The sequence below is a fragment of the Manis javanica genome, chromosome 18 (assembly GCF_040802235.1).
Source record: "Manis javanica isolate MJ-LG chromosome 18, MJ_LKY, whole genome shotgun sequence".
Taxonomy (NCBI): Eukaryota; Metazoa; Chordata; class Mammalia; order Pholidota; family Manidae; genus Manis; species Manis javanica.
Genome location: NC_133173.1, coordinates 1492236 through 1511782, shown reverse-complemented (window position 1 = coordinate 1511782; position 19547 = coordinate 1492236). Strand labels below are relative to the sequence as shown.

General features: G+C 49.8%; 1 protein-coding gene and 1 long non-coding RNA gene across 2 annotated transcripts; one reads left to right on the top strand and one right to left on the bottom strand.

The window, feature by feature from the left end:
• Window positions 1-301: 301 nt before the first annotated feature.
• Window positions 302-8977, bottom strand: CFAP161 (cilia and flagella associated protein 161). Its single transcript, XM_017676020.3, has 7 exons — window positions 8145-8977; window positions 7332-7421; window positions 6545-6777; window positions 5469-5553; window positions 3532-3690; window positions 1482-1555; window positions 302-1106 (listed from the first exon to the last, which is right to left on the bottom strand). The coding sequence occupies exons 1-7, from the start codon at window positions 8424-8426 to the stop codon at window positions 902-904; spliced, it is 1128 nt and encodes a 375-aa protein (XP_017531509.3). The 5' UTR covers window positions 8427-8977; the 3' UTR covers window positions 302-901.
• Window positions 8978-9002: 25 nt separating this feature from the next.
• LOC140847253 (uncharacterized) lies at window positions 9003-18274 on the top strand. The gene is made up of 2 exons (XR_012127069.1): window positions 9003-13330; window positions 14979-18274. It is a non-coding gene; the product is annotated as an uncharacterized lncRNA (long non-coding RNA).
• The last annotated feature ends 1273 nt before the right edge of the window (window positions 18275-19547 follow it).

Below are 19547 nucleotides of genomic sequence, written 5' to 3'. Positions count from 1 at the left end.
ATCAGGACTCCCCAGCTGGGGCCCAGGCATCTGCAACTGCTGAAGTTCTCCAGGTGCGCCCCAGGCCCAGCCGAGGTCAGGAACTGCTGCCCTCCTGCTGCACCTGCTCCCTGAGAGGGTGCGTCCACGCTGGCTTGAAGCTGCATCTATTTAAGATGCACGTACCTCACCTGCGGTTTACTTTCTGCCCCTTGGTAACTCATAGGTGAGCCAGCCTTTGAGCTCACCTTTACCTACAGGTGGGGGAAAACACCTTACACATCACAGGGGCCCGACGAAGAACTGCAGAGCTGGACAAACACATGGAAGGACACGTTTATTTTTCAGAAATTTCCTGATCACATGGAACAACTAATGTGCCAGTTTCAAAGCTAAGGTAGAAATAAAGAGGTTCTGTGGCTCAAAAATCATTATGAAATAATGTGACTGGTCAGGTAGAGATACTGACACCCTTCCCACCCGCACCCTCAAGCCAGAGGTAGAAACGAAAATACAAGGGGAAAACGTTTAACTCCAAGGTAAGGCCACAGCTCACAGCTACACACTGTGTGTTTCTTAGTACATTGTACAGTCAGGGGAAGAAGCTGGCAAAGATTCAGCATAGTTTTATTGCACAGGCATAGACATAGCTTAAAAACGTCACACCTCATCCATCATCCTTGCAGAAGCTGCTGCCCCCCAGTGTCTAAGTAGAGGATCCACAATCAACGGAGGAATATCACCTGTCACCTTCAAACACTCGTTAGGAACTATTCCCCAGAGCTAGGTTTTTTCTGTGTCCTAGACCCCCACGACTAATTTAATAGCCTCTGTTTCAATGTAGTATTCAGAAAGCTCTGTGCCGTACTTAAAAATAGCTTGAGGCCTGACCAAGATTGTTGATCCCCCATAAAGCTCCGTTTTACGGTGGGTTACTGCACCCCGGGTCCGCTGCCCGCTCCAGGGCCTGGGTGTCCTGGGCTGGAGGCTTGGGCAGGTCCAACAGGGTGGATGAGTCTTTCCTAGGATTCCCAGTCACGAGCATCCAGTGGTTCCTGGCCTTTTCGGCTCTGTGTGAATCCAGGTGTGTGTGAGCAACGACCTCAGCCTCTTTTCCAAAGTAGGTCCTGGGACAGGAAAGAAGTAACGCGGAGGATGGGACACCAGCTCTCTGTAAGCTGTTCGCTCGCCTCAGAATCACCTGCCTCAGCCATTTACACCCCTACGGCTCTCTGAAGTACATGCTTGCCAGAAGTTTCCCATGTGTGGTCAGGGATGAGGTGGGTAGGACCCCATTACAGCTAAAACCCACTTGTGGAGAAGAAGTTGTAAAATGGAGCAGGTGCTAGTGGGATTTTTCACACCATCAAAGTTCAATGTGACAGTATTTTTCATCAAAGGACCTTTGGTGTGTGTGGACACTCTTTAAATCGAGCTCCTTTGCTAATAGGCACAGCCACCACCCCCATTCCTGGCATTTTGCTGAGCCCCAGGACACATACCCTAAGAGAAGGTGCCGGTGGGCCGCCAGGCCCCGGTTCGTGCCGCAGTGAATGACAAGGACTTTGGCATTTGCCTTAAAGATAAAGAGAGCACATTATTTCCCTACTGAAATAAGGTCTCTGGTTTTCTGAAAGCAAACATTTGGAAATGTATTATGTACTCATTTAAATTTACTATATATAGACAGAAGCCAAACCACAACAGACTGACTAGATCACTACTGTGGATACACACAGGACAGGACACACTCTACAGTCACCTGAAATCTCTGACAACATGAGATGTGATCAGTAGTACTTTTAAGTGTAAAACAGTGATATTCGTGACATTCCACTTTGTAAAAAGTAAATAAAAACCATATGCATGGGAAAGGGTGGAGCTGATACCAGCAGCGGCTGGCTTTCCTGAAGGACAGACAGACCTACTGGTGATGGCCGCCGTACTCCTCCAGCTTTTCTAAGTGAACACATACTACGCTTGTAACTGGAAGAGGCGCACATCATTCCAGTATCCTGCCGTGTAAGCTGAAGCTGTGCGCGTAAGGAAGGAGCGGCCATCACGTCCGCATTTGGCATGGCGCTCAGGGCAGGGCTGGGTGCTCTCCTGGGACAGAATCCATCTCTCAGGATGCCCATATCGGCCACCCTATGACCGTGATGCAGCAAGGGGAAAACAAAACCCCTCTGGGACCATGTCAGAGCACAGAACACGAGCGTGTGCAGCTGCAGGACACCACAGACCCACCGCCCAGCTCTTGTGAGCGGCGGCCACTGCTCCCCCAAATGACAGTGTGAGCTGACATGCCCCATCGCAGAACTGCCGGCTCCCGACAGCATGCATCAGGAGCAGCGCCCCCTTCCTGGCACCCTCCTGTGGCATGCCCCTCACGCTTCCCCACGGGGTGATATGTTCAACCACAGGTGCTCCGGATGGTCCCTGGCCAGAGGACACCAACACGGCCAGGCAGCCCAGACAGATATGAGGTTCCTGACTTGCAGATGTGCGGCAGAGCGTGAGGAGGCTTGGGGACCCGCCTCAGGCTCTGGCCTGGGTTGGTGACAGTGAGAGGGGCTGGTGTTCTGCCACCGCTCCTCACCCACTCCAACCAGCCCCACCGCCTCCACGGTGTACACCTGGGGGCTGCCTGCGTGTAGGCCAGCCAGCCGCACTGCTGGGAAGGCCCATAAGTGTCCTGACCACCTACTCCTCGCAAAAACGCACGAGTAGATGTTACCATCACCCCATTTCATGGAGAAGGAACTGAGGCACTGACACTTTAATCATGGAAATTAGAGCAAAGCCTGGCAAAGGCCAGCTGAGGAGAAGAAGCATGCCGAGCATGGTGCTTGTGAGCCGGTGTGGCCTCCTGTGCTGGGAGAGCCACCCGGGGCCTGCAGAGCCCCCAGAGCTCGGGAGAGAAGCCCATTGGGTTGGGCAGACTCAGCCTGGCCTGCCCCGAGCTCTCCCTGCTGTAAGTCCCCCACCCCAGGGGCTTTACTCCCTCCCCGTCTGCAGGCTGCCCCATGAGCAAGCAGCCCAGCCTCTGGCCCTCCCAACAGCCCTGCGCCCCCACCTGCCTTCCCGCCAGGATCAGGCCTCGGGCTCCAGTCCTGCAGGGACTGGGCCCCTGAGAAAAAGCCCCTTGGTGAGAACGAGAGGGTGCTGGCCTGCAGGACCTCCTCATTCGCCTGTGTGGCTGCCCTGCTGGCCCCTTCACTTCCCCAGAATGCCCCGTGTCTTTGGAAATGAGGACGTGGCAGAGGCCTGGAAGAAGCGTGCCCTGCCCGGCCCAGTCTCCACGCGCTGGTTCTCAGCCAGCCCGGGGGCAGGGCCTGGCCTCCCAGTTCTGTAATGCTCTCTAGATGATTCGAACGTGAGCCACAGTTGGGAACTCCACGGCAGGATGCTGCCACAGACCAAGGAGTGCCTTCCGAGCTTGAGATGTGAGTGAAAAGGAGAGAGAAATACACAGAAGGCCCTGACAAGCCCCACTTTGCAGGCGGTAAGTCGCGCCCAGGAACAGCGGGGGTCCTCCCGGGCCCGGCTCACCGGAACAGGGAAGCCCTCGTATTCCAGGCGCAGCTGCGGGTCCAGGTAGGCAGCCTGCCAGCAGTTCAGGTAGGAGATCTCATCTGTCAGGTACACTTCCTGGAGCCGGGACCTCTTAGACGACTTCAGGAGGGTCCTGTGGTCGCTTGATAAATATAACTGAAAACAGCAGCAAGCGGGTGAACCACAGGACACTATTCAGAACGCTGGGGAATGAGGTGCCAACCGCACAGGTGTGCTCACAACCCTGCCCTTCCTGAGTATGAGTGCTCGGTGCCCCCCGGCTTGGAGAGGCCATCTGGGAATGCAGGGCCGCCACCCACCACCTCAGGCCACCCTTCCCCCCTCCGAACACCAAACTCCCTCTCGGTTCTCATTCCCACCCCCACTCCCATCTTCTGCTTTTTCAGGGCACAGGGACTGGATCAAAATTGTACTGATTATAAATACTGTTGCGTGAAACTTGTTGCATGAAGCAATGTGCTCCCGAAGCAACGCCATCGCAGCTGGCAACCATTTGTGAGCCTCCACAGGGGCCCTACGCCCCTCGGGAAGGTGCCGCACTTGGACCCATTCAGGCACCTCACTACCTGGCTGCCCGGAACCCTGCCAAGTACCCCACCCTGCCAAGAAGTCCGAATTGGTAGCTGCTTTTTGACCCTTTAATGATCCACCTCTACCCCAAACCTCGGAGCCATTTCTGCATATTTTGACAGGTTTCCACATGCAAAGCATCTCATTATGGAGAAGGCAGGAATGCGCTGCTATCTCCAGGAAGCTTTCTGACCGGCAGGAGGGATGGCTGCGTACAGAAGCGGAAGCACCTGTCAGCAGAGGGGCGAAAAGCTGAAGGAGGGCCCAGGTGGGGACACCAGCTCTCCCAGCAGCTCAGGAAGGGCTCCAAGGAGGCGGCGGCGTGGTACCAGGGGGTCAAATGCAAGAAGTGTGGGCACGTTAAAGAGGGCCTTAAATGCCACAGCAAACAGCAGCCCTTCATTCAGAGGCCTAAGGGGAGCCACTAGTGACTTCTCAGTGGGGATGGGAGGTGACCACTTTGAAGGATCAGTCTGGCAGTCCCCAGTCTACTATGCTCTGAAGTGTCAGAATGGACCAGAGGAGTCAAACCGTGGGGGCATGGAGTGAGGCCCTGGCACTGGGAATGAAAGACAGTAAAGCGTGCATCGTGGAGGGAGCACCATGGGCCTGGGTGATGGGCCAGATGTGGGTGAGAAGGAGAGGTGGGTCCCGGATGTGGTATTGCTTCAGCCCCAGGGAATGGGGAGATGTGTCTTTCAGAGCGACAGGAAATCAGGACTTCAGGTGGCCAAGAATAGCTATGCCAGACCACAAGCTCTTTGTCATTAATGTGAAGAGAAATAATAATATATCGGGCACGAATCTCAAATGCCATGATCACTGGACTTTTTATGAATACCCCAGAAGTGCTTGTTATTCCAGATACAAGGGAAAAAAATAAGAGGGATGGGATTTTGAGAAGAGATAAAATTGTCGTCCTTGGAAGCTGAAATGACTGTCATATTATCCTTCTCCCATATTAGACAGAAGTTTGGTAATAAAAAGTAAAGGAAAAGTTATCTGATAATATACCTTGCTGGCACTGATGACATTAGCCAGCTGTCAGGTGATTATTAATTAATCCAATAATTTATTTATGTGGTGGAGGGGGTGTCACTTTTTTTCTTTTTGCCAGCTATCTTACCAAAAGGTTTTTCTTCCTTACTCTAGCATTTAAGGGTGTATTTTCATAACTTGCAAAGTTAGAAGGTAAGAACTGGCTCCAAAGTGCCTGTGAAGAGGTGCAGGCTGAAAACATACTGAAGCCAGGACGGAGAGCTCTCTGTCCACTTCAACAGCAGCCGCTAGCCTACCTGGAAAAAACGGCTGCTTCCAAGTACATGTACCGCCTGGCGACTCACCATTTTGTCCTCAAAGCCTCCTGTTATCCCAAGGCGGAAGTTCTGCCCGAATCGAAGGACTTGACCATCAGCATCTCTGTCTACACTGTCAGGAAGAATAAGTATAATGTAGACTGTCTGTGTTAGATTCACTCTACGCTTCAATATTTTGTTTAAAATCGATTTCCTTGATCGTGGGTTCATGCCCCATAACTGAATTAAGTAACTAAACAAAACGTCTTTTCTTTCAGCCTTCAAATCCAGTGGCTCCCTACGGCCTACTCTCCCCAGGAGCCACAACACAGTCCCTACTCTGTGAGCCTAGTGGGGACCGAGCACATCAAGCTATTCTACAAGAAGGCACCTGCATCAAGTTTCTTTCTAAACATTTGCAGACACTTGACACAGCTTTCCGTCCCAATCCTTTAGGAAACACAAGTTGTGTCAACTTTTAGTTGTCTTAATGTAAATTATCTGTAGTCAAAAGAAATCTAAATTAAAGACTTAAAGGATTGGCTATTTTCTTGTAATAGAAATACTACTATCAAATATTTAGTTAACAAATTGAAAGCAACATTGTTTCATTGCAATTATGTGTCCTGTTCTCTAAGAATTTAATTGCTCAAAGAATTTAATTGCTCATTTTCAAAATCTCATCAAGTACATTTTTAGTGGACAATTAATTTTAAGATAGCAATCCCATGTAATTCCACCTTGCATTGAACTATCTATTTTAATGTGAAAATAACAACACCAAGAGCAATAAAAGTGCTCACATTAGCTCAGAGCATGCTGAGATGTTATTAGGAAAGCCCAGCTTCTGGGCAGAATATGAATTTAGTTCGCTGGATCCAATACCCTTGAATTAAACATTCTTAGTTGAATACGAATTAGCAATTATCCTGATGTTTAAGGAAAGAGGATCATAACGGCCCCTTGACAATAGTCCTCAAGGTAGGAGAGCAACATGAGAATCACAGAGGATGCTGGTGTGACCCAAGCCTGCAGCCAGACCTGCTCCAGCCCCAAGGCCTCCTGCGGCTGCAAGTGAGGACATCTTTATGACACAAGTGAGCTGAAAATTGAAGCATCTCTACCTCAAAATGACAAAAGTGTTTCTGCCCAGTGGGATCTTGGCTGGAGCCATGCTCAGGCCACAGGGCCCCTCTAATTCATCGCTTAGAAGGGCTTTGATCTCATCTGGAGTCACACATAGGCTCAGGTCCCCACGCAGAAGCAGGTCAGTTTCTACCTCAGGATGGTCGGGATTCACCAGCATCACTTTGTCGCCAAAGTGAATGTACCCATCTTGGGATACGGAAAGCTGCATCTGCAATTTAAATAGGAGTGTTTCAGGTAAACCGTGCAAATCCTGAATGGCGGGCACGGAGGCCACTGCCAGACCCTTCTTTCCCTCTCAGTATGGGACCCATTTCAATAGGAGAGGCATCAAGTCCTGCATCCCCTCAAGTTCTTAGTTTTCTTCCTTGTCTTACCACAGAGCTCCTCCCACTTTGCCAAAGCAAAACCCCCAGTAATTCCAAAAGAAGCAAAACAAAGCTGATGAAAAATCACAGGGGTTGGCTCCATTAATAATTTATTCAAATCCATTAAGAATTTATTGAGCGCCAATGAAGGGGCATTTTACTTATTCATGTATTAATCTGTTGCTTAATTTGGAAAATGCAGGTAAGCATAATTGAGAGCATGCTTGCCTTGTTTCTAAAATACTTAAGGAGTCTTAAACATTGTGGTTCTCTGATCTAACGAGAAAAACTTGGATTTTTCCAAACGATAACTCACTTGTGGAAGTTTTGCTTGCTTAACATGTGGTCACACTTAATTCCATAGAATTTTGAAAGCAGTGCTTGAATTTAGAACTACCTGTCTCAGAAGATTCTCCTTCAGTCTTCTGCTCCTCTGTATGAGAAGCTGGCCCTTATCTCTCTTCTCTAGGAAGTCTTTCATGAGCTCCTGATTAAAGAGAAAAAAGAAGGAAACCCAAAGGGTCAGCGACAGCGCTGAATAATACACCTACTGGCAACCATTGGTTCAGAAGGATGTCAAGTCGAAAAAGCAAAATTTGACGACAGAAAAACAAATGTGGGCATCATGGGAAAAGTGGAAAACCTTTTAGCCTTACCGTAATGCTTTTATTTCATGGTAGAATATTTGGAAAAATGAGAAAGGCACAAAAGAGAAACGTACCTGTAATTCCTCCAGCAAGGGACCCCTGTGAGTGCCCTTGGGTGGCCATGTGCCCCCAGCTGAGGTCCCCTGGTGGTGTGACGGCGACACTGGAAGCCCTTCCCCCCCCCCAAGTACATGCACACACAGGTGGTCGAGGGCCTCGTCGGACCACCACAGGAGAGATCAAGGCCGGAGTATAAGGTCAGTGACGGGACACGGGGACACTCAGCAGGAGGGAGTCGTGGGGCAGTTCCTGCTTAGGTGTTTCCTACCTGAACATAGTGTTTCTGCCAGGTGCCTCCTCACTGGGCGGCAACGCCAGCGGGACGCACGGGGCGCGGGGGCTGGGGAGTGGAGGCCCGGAGTCAGGGGCCGAGGGACCCGCGGAAAGGGTGGGAGGGCGTGAGGCCGGGGCTGCCGGGCCGCAGGTGCGATTCCCCCGCGTCCCGAGGGGATTTCGGGATGCTGGGCGCGTGCGGGGCGGGGTGGTCGGGGAGGCCCGCGTACCTCCTCCAGGTAGACGTCCTCGTTCCAGTGGCCCATCCGGACGCCCGGGCCGTACCGGTTCCCCGCCATGGTCCCCGCTCTGGTCCTGTCTGGTCCCCGCGGCCCGACGCGCCGGCCGTCGCCATGACGACTGGGGCGCGTGCGATTGGTGAGGGCTGGGACCCGCCGGCCAATGAGAGGCGGCACGTGCTGGGGGCGGGGCGCGCGGGACGCTGGGGGCGGGGCGACTCCAAGCAGCGGACGTCTGGGGTGCCAAATGCTCCCCGGGGAGAAATTTAACATTTACCTTTCCTTTTCTTTTCAGGTTCTAAACGGAAAATGCTCTGAAAGGAGAGCGTCCTTTTCTTGCTGAGGCAGCAGAGAGGAGCATTTACATGCAAGCGGGGCTTGGCTGCAGCCTGTTTTCATAACCCGCAGCGATTTCCCCGCGATCGTGGACGAATGCATCCCCAGGGTGGGCGCTTGGAGACCCAGCAACGCAGAAGAGAGGCGGAAGGGCGCGCCGCTCGGAGCCTCGGCGCCTCAAGGGCAAGAAGCAGATCACGGCAGCACAGTCCGGTTTGTATGTTTCCGGCAGCCCAGACTTTCACAGACTTCGCAGCTTCCTCCTCCCTCCCCAATCTCTAAGTCTGTGATTTAAAAGAACTCCTGATAAAGCGGGAATGTGCTGGAGGCAACATTTTTAAGACAAAATATTTTATAAGGAGGAGAGGTAAGCAGTTACTATAGGACTACCTGGAGCTGCTCTGATGGGGTCAGGAATTCTCCTTCGTTTAGTGCCTGCTGAGACAGGACAGAAATGAAAGGCACGGGGACCCTGCCTCCCCTCAGCACGCCCCGTCTGAAAGGGAAGATAACTCGTGACAGCAAGAATGGAATTAAGTGCAGTTGAGGCTGTGCCTGCTGTACCGGAAAGATTCAGTTCTGCCTTGGGGGGGTGAGAGAATGCGATCTGGGAGACCCTTGGGAGGTAACGGAGGAAAGGGCGGCTTTGGATCTGGGCCTGGCAGGATTTGAGCTGGCAAGCTGCCGTGGGGGACACAAACAGGAACATTCTCACCCATTGGCAAATCCACTGGCCTTGTCAGTGCATCACCACATTCCAGGATAAATGGGACAAAGGTAAGTCAGATACTATATAACACTAAATGCAGCTGCTCCGTCACAAAACAGAGACTCAAAGAAGCTAGCAACATACCCCAAGTTCAAGCTGCTAAACGTTTCTCAAAGCAAAGATTTGCCCACATTTTCTGACTTCAAAGTCCAGCTTTTCCCTTTAAGTGTTTCTGTGTCCCTGTAAAATCAGGGATATGATAAGGCAATTTTGGTCTCCACATGATCTAATATGGTTCTGGTGATTTGGTTATTTAATAAGTCCTGACACCAATACTGCTTTCCTCTCACCTACTTCCTTTTGTTGTTATTATCAGTATATTACATTTCAGCATGTTCTAGGCCCAACAATACAATGGCATATGTATTGTTTTATAAAATTGCTTTTTAGATAAGTCAGGAGAAAAAAATATGCAACTCTGTAATTTTATAATTTCATGCATCATTATCTTTCCTGGTGCTCTTTTTTTCATGTGGATATAAATTACTGCCTGGTGTTACCTGCTTTTAACTTGAAGAACTTTCTTTGTTATTTCTTGTAAGGCAGGTCTGCGAGCAACATGTTCTCTCAGCTTTTGCTTACGGTTTATTTCACTGCCACTTTTGAAAGGTGGTTGACTGGATGTCAGGTTCCTGGTTACAGGTTTTTTTCTTTGAACACTTTAACCACGCCGTACTCCTGCCTTCTCACCTTCCTTATTTCCAATGACAAAGAGCTGTCAATCTTTTTGTGATTCCCTGCGATGTCTACTGTCCTGTCAGGCCTCTTCCTGCTGTCAAGATGTTCTCATTGTCTTTGTCATCATTTGAATATGCTCTGGGTGACAGTTCATTGCATTTGTCATACTTGGAATTTGCCAAGCTTCTTGAATGTGTAGATTAATGGGGTTTTTAAATCAGACTTTGCCATTACTTCTTTGACTATTATTTTCTGCCCCTTTCTATATCTCCTTTTTTTCTGGGACCCTCCTTATGTGTACGTGGGTGTAATCATTATGTCCTACATTTCTCTAAGGTTGTATTCATTTTTCTGTTTTTCAGATTGCATAGTTTCTATTGATTTATCTTCAAATTTGCTTATTTCTTCTTATGACCTATCACTTCACATGTCTAGTGCATTTTCCATTTTAGTCATGATCCTTTTCGGCTCCAGAATTTGTACTTGGTTCTTTTTTTTTCATCATTTCTTGATAGATATTCTATATTTGATAAGACATTGTTATTATACCTTCCTTAAATTCCTCCATCATGGTTTCCTTTAGTTCTCTGAACGCACTGATAATTGCTCCAAAGTCTTTGTCCACCAAGTGCAACATTTGGGCCCTCTCAAATCCTGTTTTTCTCCCTGTGTGTGAGTCACATATTCCTGTTTCTTTGCGGGTCTCATAATGTTTTGTTGAACACTAGACTTTTCAGATAACATTGTAGCAACTCCATATATTTATTTCCCAGTGCCTGTTGCCATTATTGTTGTTTGCTTGTTTGGCTTAAGTGTCTGCTTAGTGACCTTAGCCAGATTAGTTCAGCGAGATCTGGTCCCCAACAGTGTGCAGCCCCCTGATGTCACTTTTTGGGGTATAGCCATGAACATGCACAGAGGCCCCTGACCAGGCAAATGACTCTTAATATGAGAAAGAGAGTAACACAGAGAATGATCTCATAACTTACAAGAGGTGGACTTAAAAGCCAAGCGATAATAATAAAATGGTAAACATATATGCAAAATATTTCTTCAAAAATTTACTAATTTTTACTTTTATTTTTGAAAAATGATAAATGTTTATTTTATACATTAAAACCCTCAAAGCTAAGATTAAAGCAGAAATACACACACACACATTGCCGGCCACCATGTAATTTATGCCGTCCTCAGCGGTGAGTATCACCTTGGAACCAGGCCACCACTCCTTCCTCTTCATAGTTATTGGTTTTGATGTAAAGCAGGCGTATCCTGGAAAATGTATCTGCTACTTATTTTTTTCATGATTTGATGAGACTCTTGGAAAAATTAAATCAGGGCCTTTTGTTACTCACTTGTGAAACATGTGGCAGGAAAAGAAACGCCAACAAAAATCCTTGGACACAATCATTTTTAGAAAAGAGAAGTAGGACAAAGTTCAGATATTAGGAAAGAGACATGAGAGTTTATAGAGGCAAGTGACGTCCAAGGCTCTGAAAATAACTCTCAGGGTCCTTGTTGGATGACCTGTACTCTAAGTCACCACAGTCTAGCAAGGAAAAAACAGGGATTGAAGCTGCTTTGGCTCAGCTCATGCGAGCACTGTGTCTCTGAGTCTCCATGTCTTCATCGATAAAGGCATCGATAAAGGTAAGTTAAGAATAACTTCACAGGTGAGTCTCCAGGACAAAGTCCCACAATACTTTGCAGTGTGTTAACAGACGTGGAGGGCGGAGGGGTTCTGTGGTCACTCTGTCTAAGAAACGCTGGGTGGGCAGGTGTCCTCGCTGCAGGCCTTCTCAGAGCCGCGGACATAAGGCGCACGCTCTAACCCCCAGGAAGACGCTAACACACGGCGCGGCCCAAGCTAATTCCAACTTACTTCCTTGCAGTTCTTTTTTTTTAAAGAATCATCTTGTAAGACCAATGTTTTAAGAACAACAACTCAGAGATTTTATGAGGCTCCACGGACACAGCAACGTGAAAAGCGGGTAGGATTTGGACAAGCAGATTAAGGAATTGAGGCAGCACTTTGCAGACAGAGGGTGTTGATGAGGCACGGATGCAAGAAACCAGTATCTAAGGTGCCAGAGAGGAACGCTGGGCAACGAGGGAGACTGGGAGGGACATGCCCGAGGGCCTGTGGTCCCACGGTGGGGACTGTGGATTCTCTTCCATAAGGTGGGGGAAACCTCTGGGACTTTCTCAAGAGGAAACTGACCGAGGCAAAGCAGCCCTTTGGGAAGGGTGCTGGGACCACAGACTGTGGCACAGATTCCAGGCAGGTGGGGGCAGGAAGGGCAGTCAGGAGACAGCCTGGGGACAGAGGCCCAGTGTGGTGCGGGGGGAATGGAGAGGCAGGGATCCTGAGAAGGGGACACAGGTCAACAAACGCAGGGCAGAACTCAGATGCCCGAATCAAACAGACGACAGGGTGGTCTTCCGGCTGACCCCGGTGGTGAGCGCCAAAGCTCCCCCTTGCCCGGCTGGAGGCCCCGGAGTCTACACGGTGCAGTTAGAGAACCACTGAGCCAGCATTTGCCCTATTTTCCAGGCAAGGAGTCAAGGCTGAGGGACTCGGCTCTGAGTGTCACGACCTTGCCGGGAGGGGGAGCAGAGGTCAGAATCCACGTCACCTGCCTTGAGGTCCGGGGCCTTTCTGCGTCCAGCCCTCACCTGTGCCCGCTCGTGGGACCACTCGTGTGTTGCCTCTGACCCTTGTCTGGTCTTCCTGGTCAAAAGAAAGCTGCAGCCCTTGTGGCCTCAGAAAGATAGAAATGGAAGCATTTCATACATTGAGGGCAAGGTTTAGGATGCAAGAAGGATAATCATATAATGATTTAAAGGAAATATATATTTGGCCATCTGGCTGTTTCTCAGATATACTTGGTCTTCATCCACAGTTCCTGAAAATGTTGAGAGCCATAAAGGTGAGGTGGGCTGGGGCTGGCCGCAGAGAACCAACCCTGTGATGAACAGGTGGGAACTTTCAGTCCCACCCCCCACCCTGGGGGCTGGAGGTTGAACAGCCGATGACTTGGTCAGTCAGACTGTGTAATGAAGCCTCCGTACCAGTCCAAGAGGCGATCTTGCTGGTTCTTTCTCCCTTTCCCTCCTTTTTCAGAGAACTTCCAGGCTTGGGGAAGCAGAACCCTTCTGGGAGCCACTGAGCCGGGCGGGCCCCAGGCTCCAGGCACAGGAGATGCCATGTCCGGGGCTCACCTTATGCATCCCTGCATCTGGCTGTCCATCGGGGTCCCTTGCCACATCCTTTAATAAACTGGTAAACGTAAGAAAGTGTTTCCTGAGTCTGTGAGCCCCTCTAGCAAATTAATGCAACCTACGAGGGAGGTCGTGGGACCCTCCAGACTGCCGCTGCCGGTCAGGAGCACAGGTAACAGCTGGGGGCTGGCTGGGGTCTGGAGTGGGGTGGGGGCAGGGTGTAGGACGGAGGCCTCGGCCTGGGCAGATAGTGTCAGAATCGAGTTGAACTCTCGGATACCCCACTGGGGTCTGAGAATTGCTTGGTGTTACGCATGGAGGAAGCCCCTGCCACACACACACACATGCACACACTTTGCAATTGGTCTCAGCAACTACTTAGTTCAGTTTCCCCCCTTCTCTTGGGATCTAAAAGCCAGTCACTATAAGAGTGTTCTGAAAGTGGTGCAGTCATTCAAACATAGTACAATAGGATAAAGTTAAGAAACAGACCGGTTCCAGGAAATTCTCAAAGATACGGGGTAAATGTGCACAGAGAATATCAACACAAAAACACATTTCCCCAAACTGTCAGCTTTTCCAGTTCCTTTAATCTGATGGTAAAAGATAGGGCGTCACTTCACTTTACAGACAAGGAAACGGAAGCCCAGAATGGTTGTGGGAAGTACCCACACTAGCCTCAGGGCCAGAACTAAAACCCACCAGGAGAAGAGAACTCAGGCCTCCTTCTACACATCCCTCCATTTGGGCCTGGCCACTACGAAAGATTGGAAAATGTCTGCATTCTATGGCTAGCTCTGTGATTAAAGACCCAGGCTCACTGGAGTCAGGCGTTCTGTTCAAATCCCAGAACTAACCACTCACAGGTTGGGACCCTCAGGCAAGGTCACAACTACTCTATGACTCAGTTTCTCCATCTGTAAAATGAGGAGCTAGTGACGCCACCTCATACAGTTGTTGTGACACGTGAGATGATGCGTGTAACACCCTTGACACAACGCCTAGGACACGGGAACCACTAGGGGCACGATACTGCTTATTGTTCCGAAAACACTGACCTCAAGAGTGGCTTAACCGGGTAGTTTTGTGTTTGCAAGAATTACACGTTTAAAGTTCAAGGGATATTTCACTTTGCAAATAGGAAAACAAAGACTCAGCCATGGGAAGAGAAACAGCAACAGTCAGGCAACGAGTGCTGTCAGAGCAGGAGCCAAAACTCGGGACCCCCGATTCTCCTGTTAGACTAGAAGGTTCCAAGTAGGAACCTGGAAAATGAAGCGCATCTTCAATACATAATTTGCAAATAGTCATGGCAGTAAATGCGTACTATCAGGGCTCCATGTGATACAAAGAAAAGTCCATTTGGGGAGTTAATTATCTGTGAAGGTATCATTCTGCCTCAGGGTGAGATAGTGACCCCGTGGGGTGACCTAAACGACCCAGAAGCACAAAGCCAGTACCAGACCGTTTACAATGTAAGCCGTCCGTTTTGCAAAAATGTGTATTCATAGGAAAAAACAACATAGTTCATAAATGTGTATAGTGTGTACATTGATTTGTATACTGAAATGCATATGTGACAGAACACAATATATAATATATATAATCATATCTTGTATAATCTATTTTGTATAATCTAGACATATAATCCACATATATGTAGGTGATAAACATCAGGCTTTCTGCATAAGCATGAGATTCTTTTCTGTAATGAGCATGCAACTGTTTCTGGGATCATAAAAATAAGAAAATATTCTGAAAACATTCTGGCCTGGTGGCCCTGCACACCTAAGCTGAAGCTCTAATTGGGGTCCCAACAGCAGGAATAGTGGATAAAGCGTCTTGGAAGTTAGCACCAAGAATGGGCTCAAATTCTTCCAAGCACCCCGCTCAGCAGATGTCGGCAACTTTAATATAATCACGTTGGACCATTTCTCACACTCATCGTAATTTGTCATTCAGAAGAGTTTGGGCGGACAAAGTCTCTCCCGACCTCTCTTGGAAGTTTGATTCCATAGTTGGGCAACTGCGCCCTCGTGTGACGTGTCATGAGTAGTTTTCTGTCCCTAACAGAATAAAATGATTTTCGACTAGCCGGTCTGGTCTCAGGGAAGAGGCCCCAGGTTACAGGTGGGTCTCTGTTCCCAAAGGGAGTTGTTAAGCTGGGCTTCTGGAAATTTTAACGCATCTCCCCTCAAAATGATAAACACTGAGGTTAAGGGCCAGTCAGAGGTCAGAACTGTCTACTTGTAACAGTCTCATCTCCTCTCCGGTAAATAATGCTGTTCAACGTTTTGCCCTAAGATGCTCGGGTCTGACTTCCCGGCACAGTGGTTTTACTGCCCTTGATGTTCCCTCTGCTTGGGTTCCCTCACTTAAACCCCTCTTCTCTGTGTGACCCCCGCTCCTTCATCCAGCCTGTCCCATTCACCTCCCTCAACGTCCCCACACTGGATCAAGCCCGCTCCCCGTCCCCTGGCCCACATGACACTTTGTATTTTCTCTGAGATCACAGTTTATGAGCAGTTTTTCTCAGCGATGAGCAGCTGGGGTGAGGATGAGCTCCAGGAGGGCTCTGGGTCCGTCGGTGCCTCCTGAGCCCGGTGCCTGATACCCGGCGGGCGTCCAAAGGACGTGTGAGTCCGTGAATCATTCAGCCACGTGCTCCTCCTTTCCAGGTCCCTCGGGACCACCTTTGGCACAGTAGGGTACAGGCACCCCCACACCTGAGTACAGCCTTGACCTTATTGGCCAAGAGCGCCCAGCCACACGCTCTGGTTCCTGTCCTGCCCCGTGGCTCACTGTCCCTTCCCTTCTGCCAGTCGGCTTCCCAAGTGACCGTCCATGCGAGGCTTCCTTGCCTTCTGGAGTCACCCGCCGTCTTCCCAGGCTCCCAGGGGCCCTCCTCCTCTGCCCACAAACCCAGGCACACTCCTCCACCCGCCTCTGGAAGGCAGAAGGAGACTGGCCTTTGTTTACCAAATGGATTCCCCTGGTCCTGTAACCTGGGTGCCCTGGGACTGGCTCCTGCACAGACGGAGGGACTGCCACCCAGTCCAGCCTGGATGCCATGCTGCCCCCTCGGGGGGCTGGCCCCACCACCCCAAGAGGGCCAGGACAGCACCCCACCCCCAGCCACCACCAGCATCTGCTCTCCACCCTCCCATGCATTTGGTTCCCGAGAAAAATCACTGTGGGACATGCAGGGACATTGCTCTACCCAATGCAGCAATCAAGAAAGTTTTTATTTTTCCCTGGAAATTTTTGGGTTTTGTAAATACCCATATTCATTCAATAAACACTTATTAAATGCCCATTGTATGTCAGATACAGGCATATAATTCTGTGTCTTGAAATGAGCTACCAGTGAGGCTCTGGAAATCCTCCAGGGACCACCACACTCGGTGTGCGAGAGGAGCGGCCTGGCGTTGCTCGCACCCCTCGCTGGGACCGTCCCCCTGAGGACCCGTCAGGAGATGCCAAGATCATAAGCGTGCACGCCCTTTACCTCACCACCCCTATTAATGGTATTTCTCTGAGAAGAACTGTACAAGTATAAAATCTATGTGTAGGGTGTATATCAAGCAGATGCTGAAAACAGCCAAAAAGAAAAATAAAACAACCTAGACTGGAGTGAGAAAATTACGATATCTAGCCACACCAAAATATTATAGTGTGCTGAAAAATAATAATGGGTCTCTACATTTATTTACATAAACATATATCCATGTGTACTGAGATGGGTGGTGGCCCCACCAAATTCACGTTTACCTGGTACCTGTGAGGGTGACATTATTAGAAATAGGGCCTTAGCAGGTGCAATCAAGTTGATATGCGGTCATGTCGTGCTGTTTTAAGGAGGGTCCTAATCCAGTGACTGGTGGTTGTGTAAGAAGAGGGAAATTTGGGTACAGACACAGGGAAAGCGCCACGTGAAGATGGGGACAGAGACTGCAGTGACGGATCTGTAAGCCAAGGGACACCAAAGATTCTCAAGAACCACAAAAAGGGAGAAAAGTTTCTGCCTCGAAGCCTCCAGAAGGACCCCTGACTTCCGAGCCCAGAACCATGGGGCACACATTTCCGTCGCAGCCACCCAGGGTGTGGCTGTTTGTTACAGCGGCCTTAGGAAACCAGCATGCTGTGTACATAGCAAACTAGAGAATATCATGTAAGTTTGAGGCTATTTGTGCCGGATTTTGTACAAATCGATACCCATGTCCAGAAGCCTAGAGGGTTGCCCGCAAGAATCTTCGGCAGATTCATTTCGGTGATTCTCTCTGAGTAGTGGAATTTGGAATAATTTTTCCTTATTGTGTGTTTTCATTGAATTTTTTACAATATTTTTTTTTCAAAAACAGTAAAACTGTTTTCCTAAGGCAAATCGGTATATGGTTAGTCAGCTCGGCTGCTGTAACAAAATACCACCGACTGAGTGGCTCACACAACTGAACGGTATTTCTCAGCCATCTGGAGCCTGGGAAGTGTAAGGTCAAGGGGCTGATACTCTCAGTTCCTGGGAGGACCCTCCCTGGCCTGCAGACGGCCACCTGGGGGCTGTGTCCTCACTCGGCAGAGAGCGGAAGCTCCCCCCCCATCTCCTCCTCTGATTAGGCACGAATCCCACCGCGAGGCTCCACCCTCACGACCTCACCTGGACTAATCAGCTCTCAGAGGCTCCCCTCCAGATACACCTCACTCGGGCTAAGGCATCAACATAGGAATTCTGAGCGACAGACATTCAGTCCATACGCGCTGTGTGTCCAGCAGACAACAGAAAGGCAGGTAGGTGGCCTGGGTGTTCCCACACCGGGAAAGAAGTTCTGCACTTTGTTATACCCGTGTTCTTCAAGCCAAATAAACTGAAAAACCATTGTGCTTTGGAAAAGACAAACAGCTGGCTAAGAGCAGGGAAACCGCAGTTAGATGGGGGGCTGGGTTCCAGCCCAAGGTCCCCGTGATGTGAAGTCACTGAACTCCGTGCCTTAGTCTGTGAAATTAAGAGATGAACATGGATCTCGCGAGGATGTCATGGGGGTCACATAAGGTAATCCGTAGAAGAGTTTGCCATAGTTATTGGCACATAATAAGTATCTAATAAAGGAGTACTTAAAGACTTATCCTTTATTTATAGTTACTATGAGGATCAGGTCATAAATGAAAATTCCGCATCTGGGTGTGACACCACTTCTGGGTCCCTGGGGCCTCCCTTCTCAGTTCGGCCCTGTGTTGGAAAAAACAATAATCCACCAACTCTAAGTATCTTGTGAATTTAGTGACTTCACTGATGACGTCTGTGTGTCAAGGGAAGAAGCAGGTCACGCAGCGCAGCCCGCTACCATCTCTCACACTTCCAGACACCCCGTCCTCAAAGTTTACATTCCCAGCAGGTGACCCTTCCTGACCCCTGTACAGGTGGGTCCAAAGCCAGGATCCCACTGCTTCGCTCATGGCGAGCAGCCCTCTGGCCAGTCTATGTGCCCAACCTCCTTGGGATTCAACAGCGAATAACACCCCGTTCTTAACCTTAAAACCACTAACAACCATTGGCTCCTTAACTAGCTCGAGATTTTGGGGGCATGGGGAGCTGATTCCTCTATGTTTTAACTTCTCCAAAGTTTCAGATACAAGACTTAGATATAAGACACTTGGAAAGAATTCTTTCACACGGTTCCTCAGTACGTAATCTCCAAAGGCAATCATTCCAGAACATTCCAAGAGCAGAAGGTGCCTCGTAAATCATGGGCACTGCCTCCCTTTGGCACAGCCTGAGGCCCTCCTGTGGGAGGAAACGCCTTCCTCACAGCTCCTAGCTTCCCTCTGTCCGTCCTCTTCCTCGTGGAGACACTCCACCGTTCAGGTCAGGGCTGCCTCACCTCGCTTCCTCAGCGCAGCTCCTGGGGAGCGAGGGAGCCATTTCCACTGCCCTCCACTCCCAGCTGACCTCAGGCACTAGCTGGCACGGGAAGTCTGAGCTGGGAGCTGGGCTGAACCCAACTTCCCAGCCCGTGGACCACACAATGCGTCCAGAATTTCCAGAAAAGTCTGGGTTCAGCCCCTCCCACCAGACCCATACACAGCCATGCCCACTGTTTCTTTTATTCTCACAACTTCTTCAGAAATTCCAGGTTCACCAACATGCACCTTCCCTGTATGTTCCTCCTGAGAAACATGGGCCAGTTACCTCTCGCAGAATGAGGTGGACATGACGCACAGTCCCGCTGTGCTCGGCTCTTTGCCGGGACCTTGCCAGCCGCAGCGGGAAGGGCTTCCGTTTCCAGGGCAGCTGGTGTACGGCAGGAATCTGGAGCGGCCGGGCAGGGCTAGACCTAATGCGCCAAGACTCCAGCCAGCCAGAGCCCACGATCTGAAACTCTCCTCCAAAAGGC

Bases quoted from the DNA above. Each gene is read 5' to 3' on its own strand.
- CFAP161 (XM_017676020.3), bottom strand. From the start codon at position 8,426: ATGTTAAATTTCTCCCCGGGGAGCATTTGGCACCCCAGACGTCCGCTG. The intron at 7,422-8,144 runs GTACGCGGGCCT...CTCTTTAATCAG, and splicing joins AGGACGTCTACCTGGAGGAG to GAGCTCATGAAAGACTTCCT. The intron at 1,107-1,481 runs GTATGTGTCCTG...TTCCTGTCCCAG, and splicing joins CACCGGCACCTTCTCTTAGG to GACCTACTTTGGAAAAGAGG.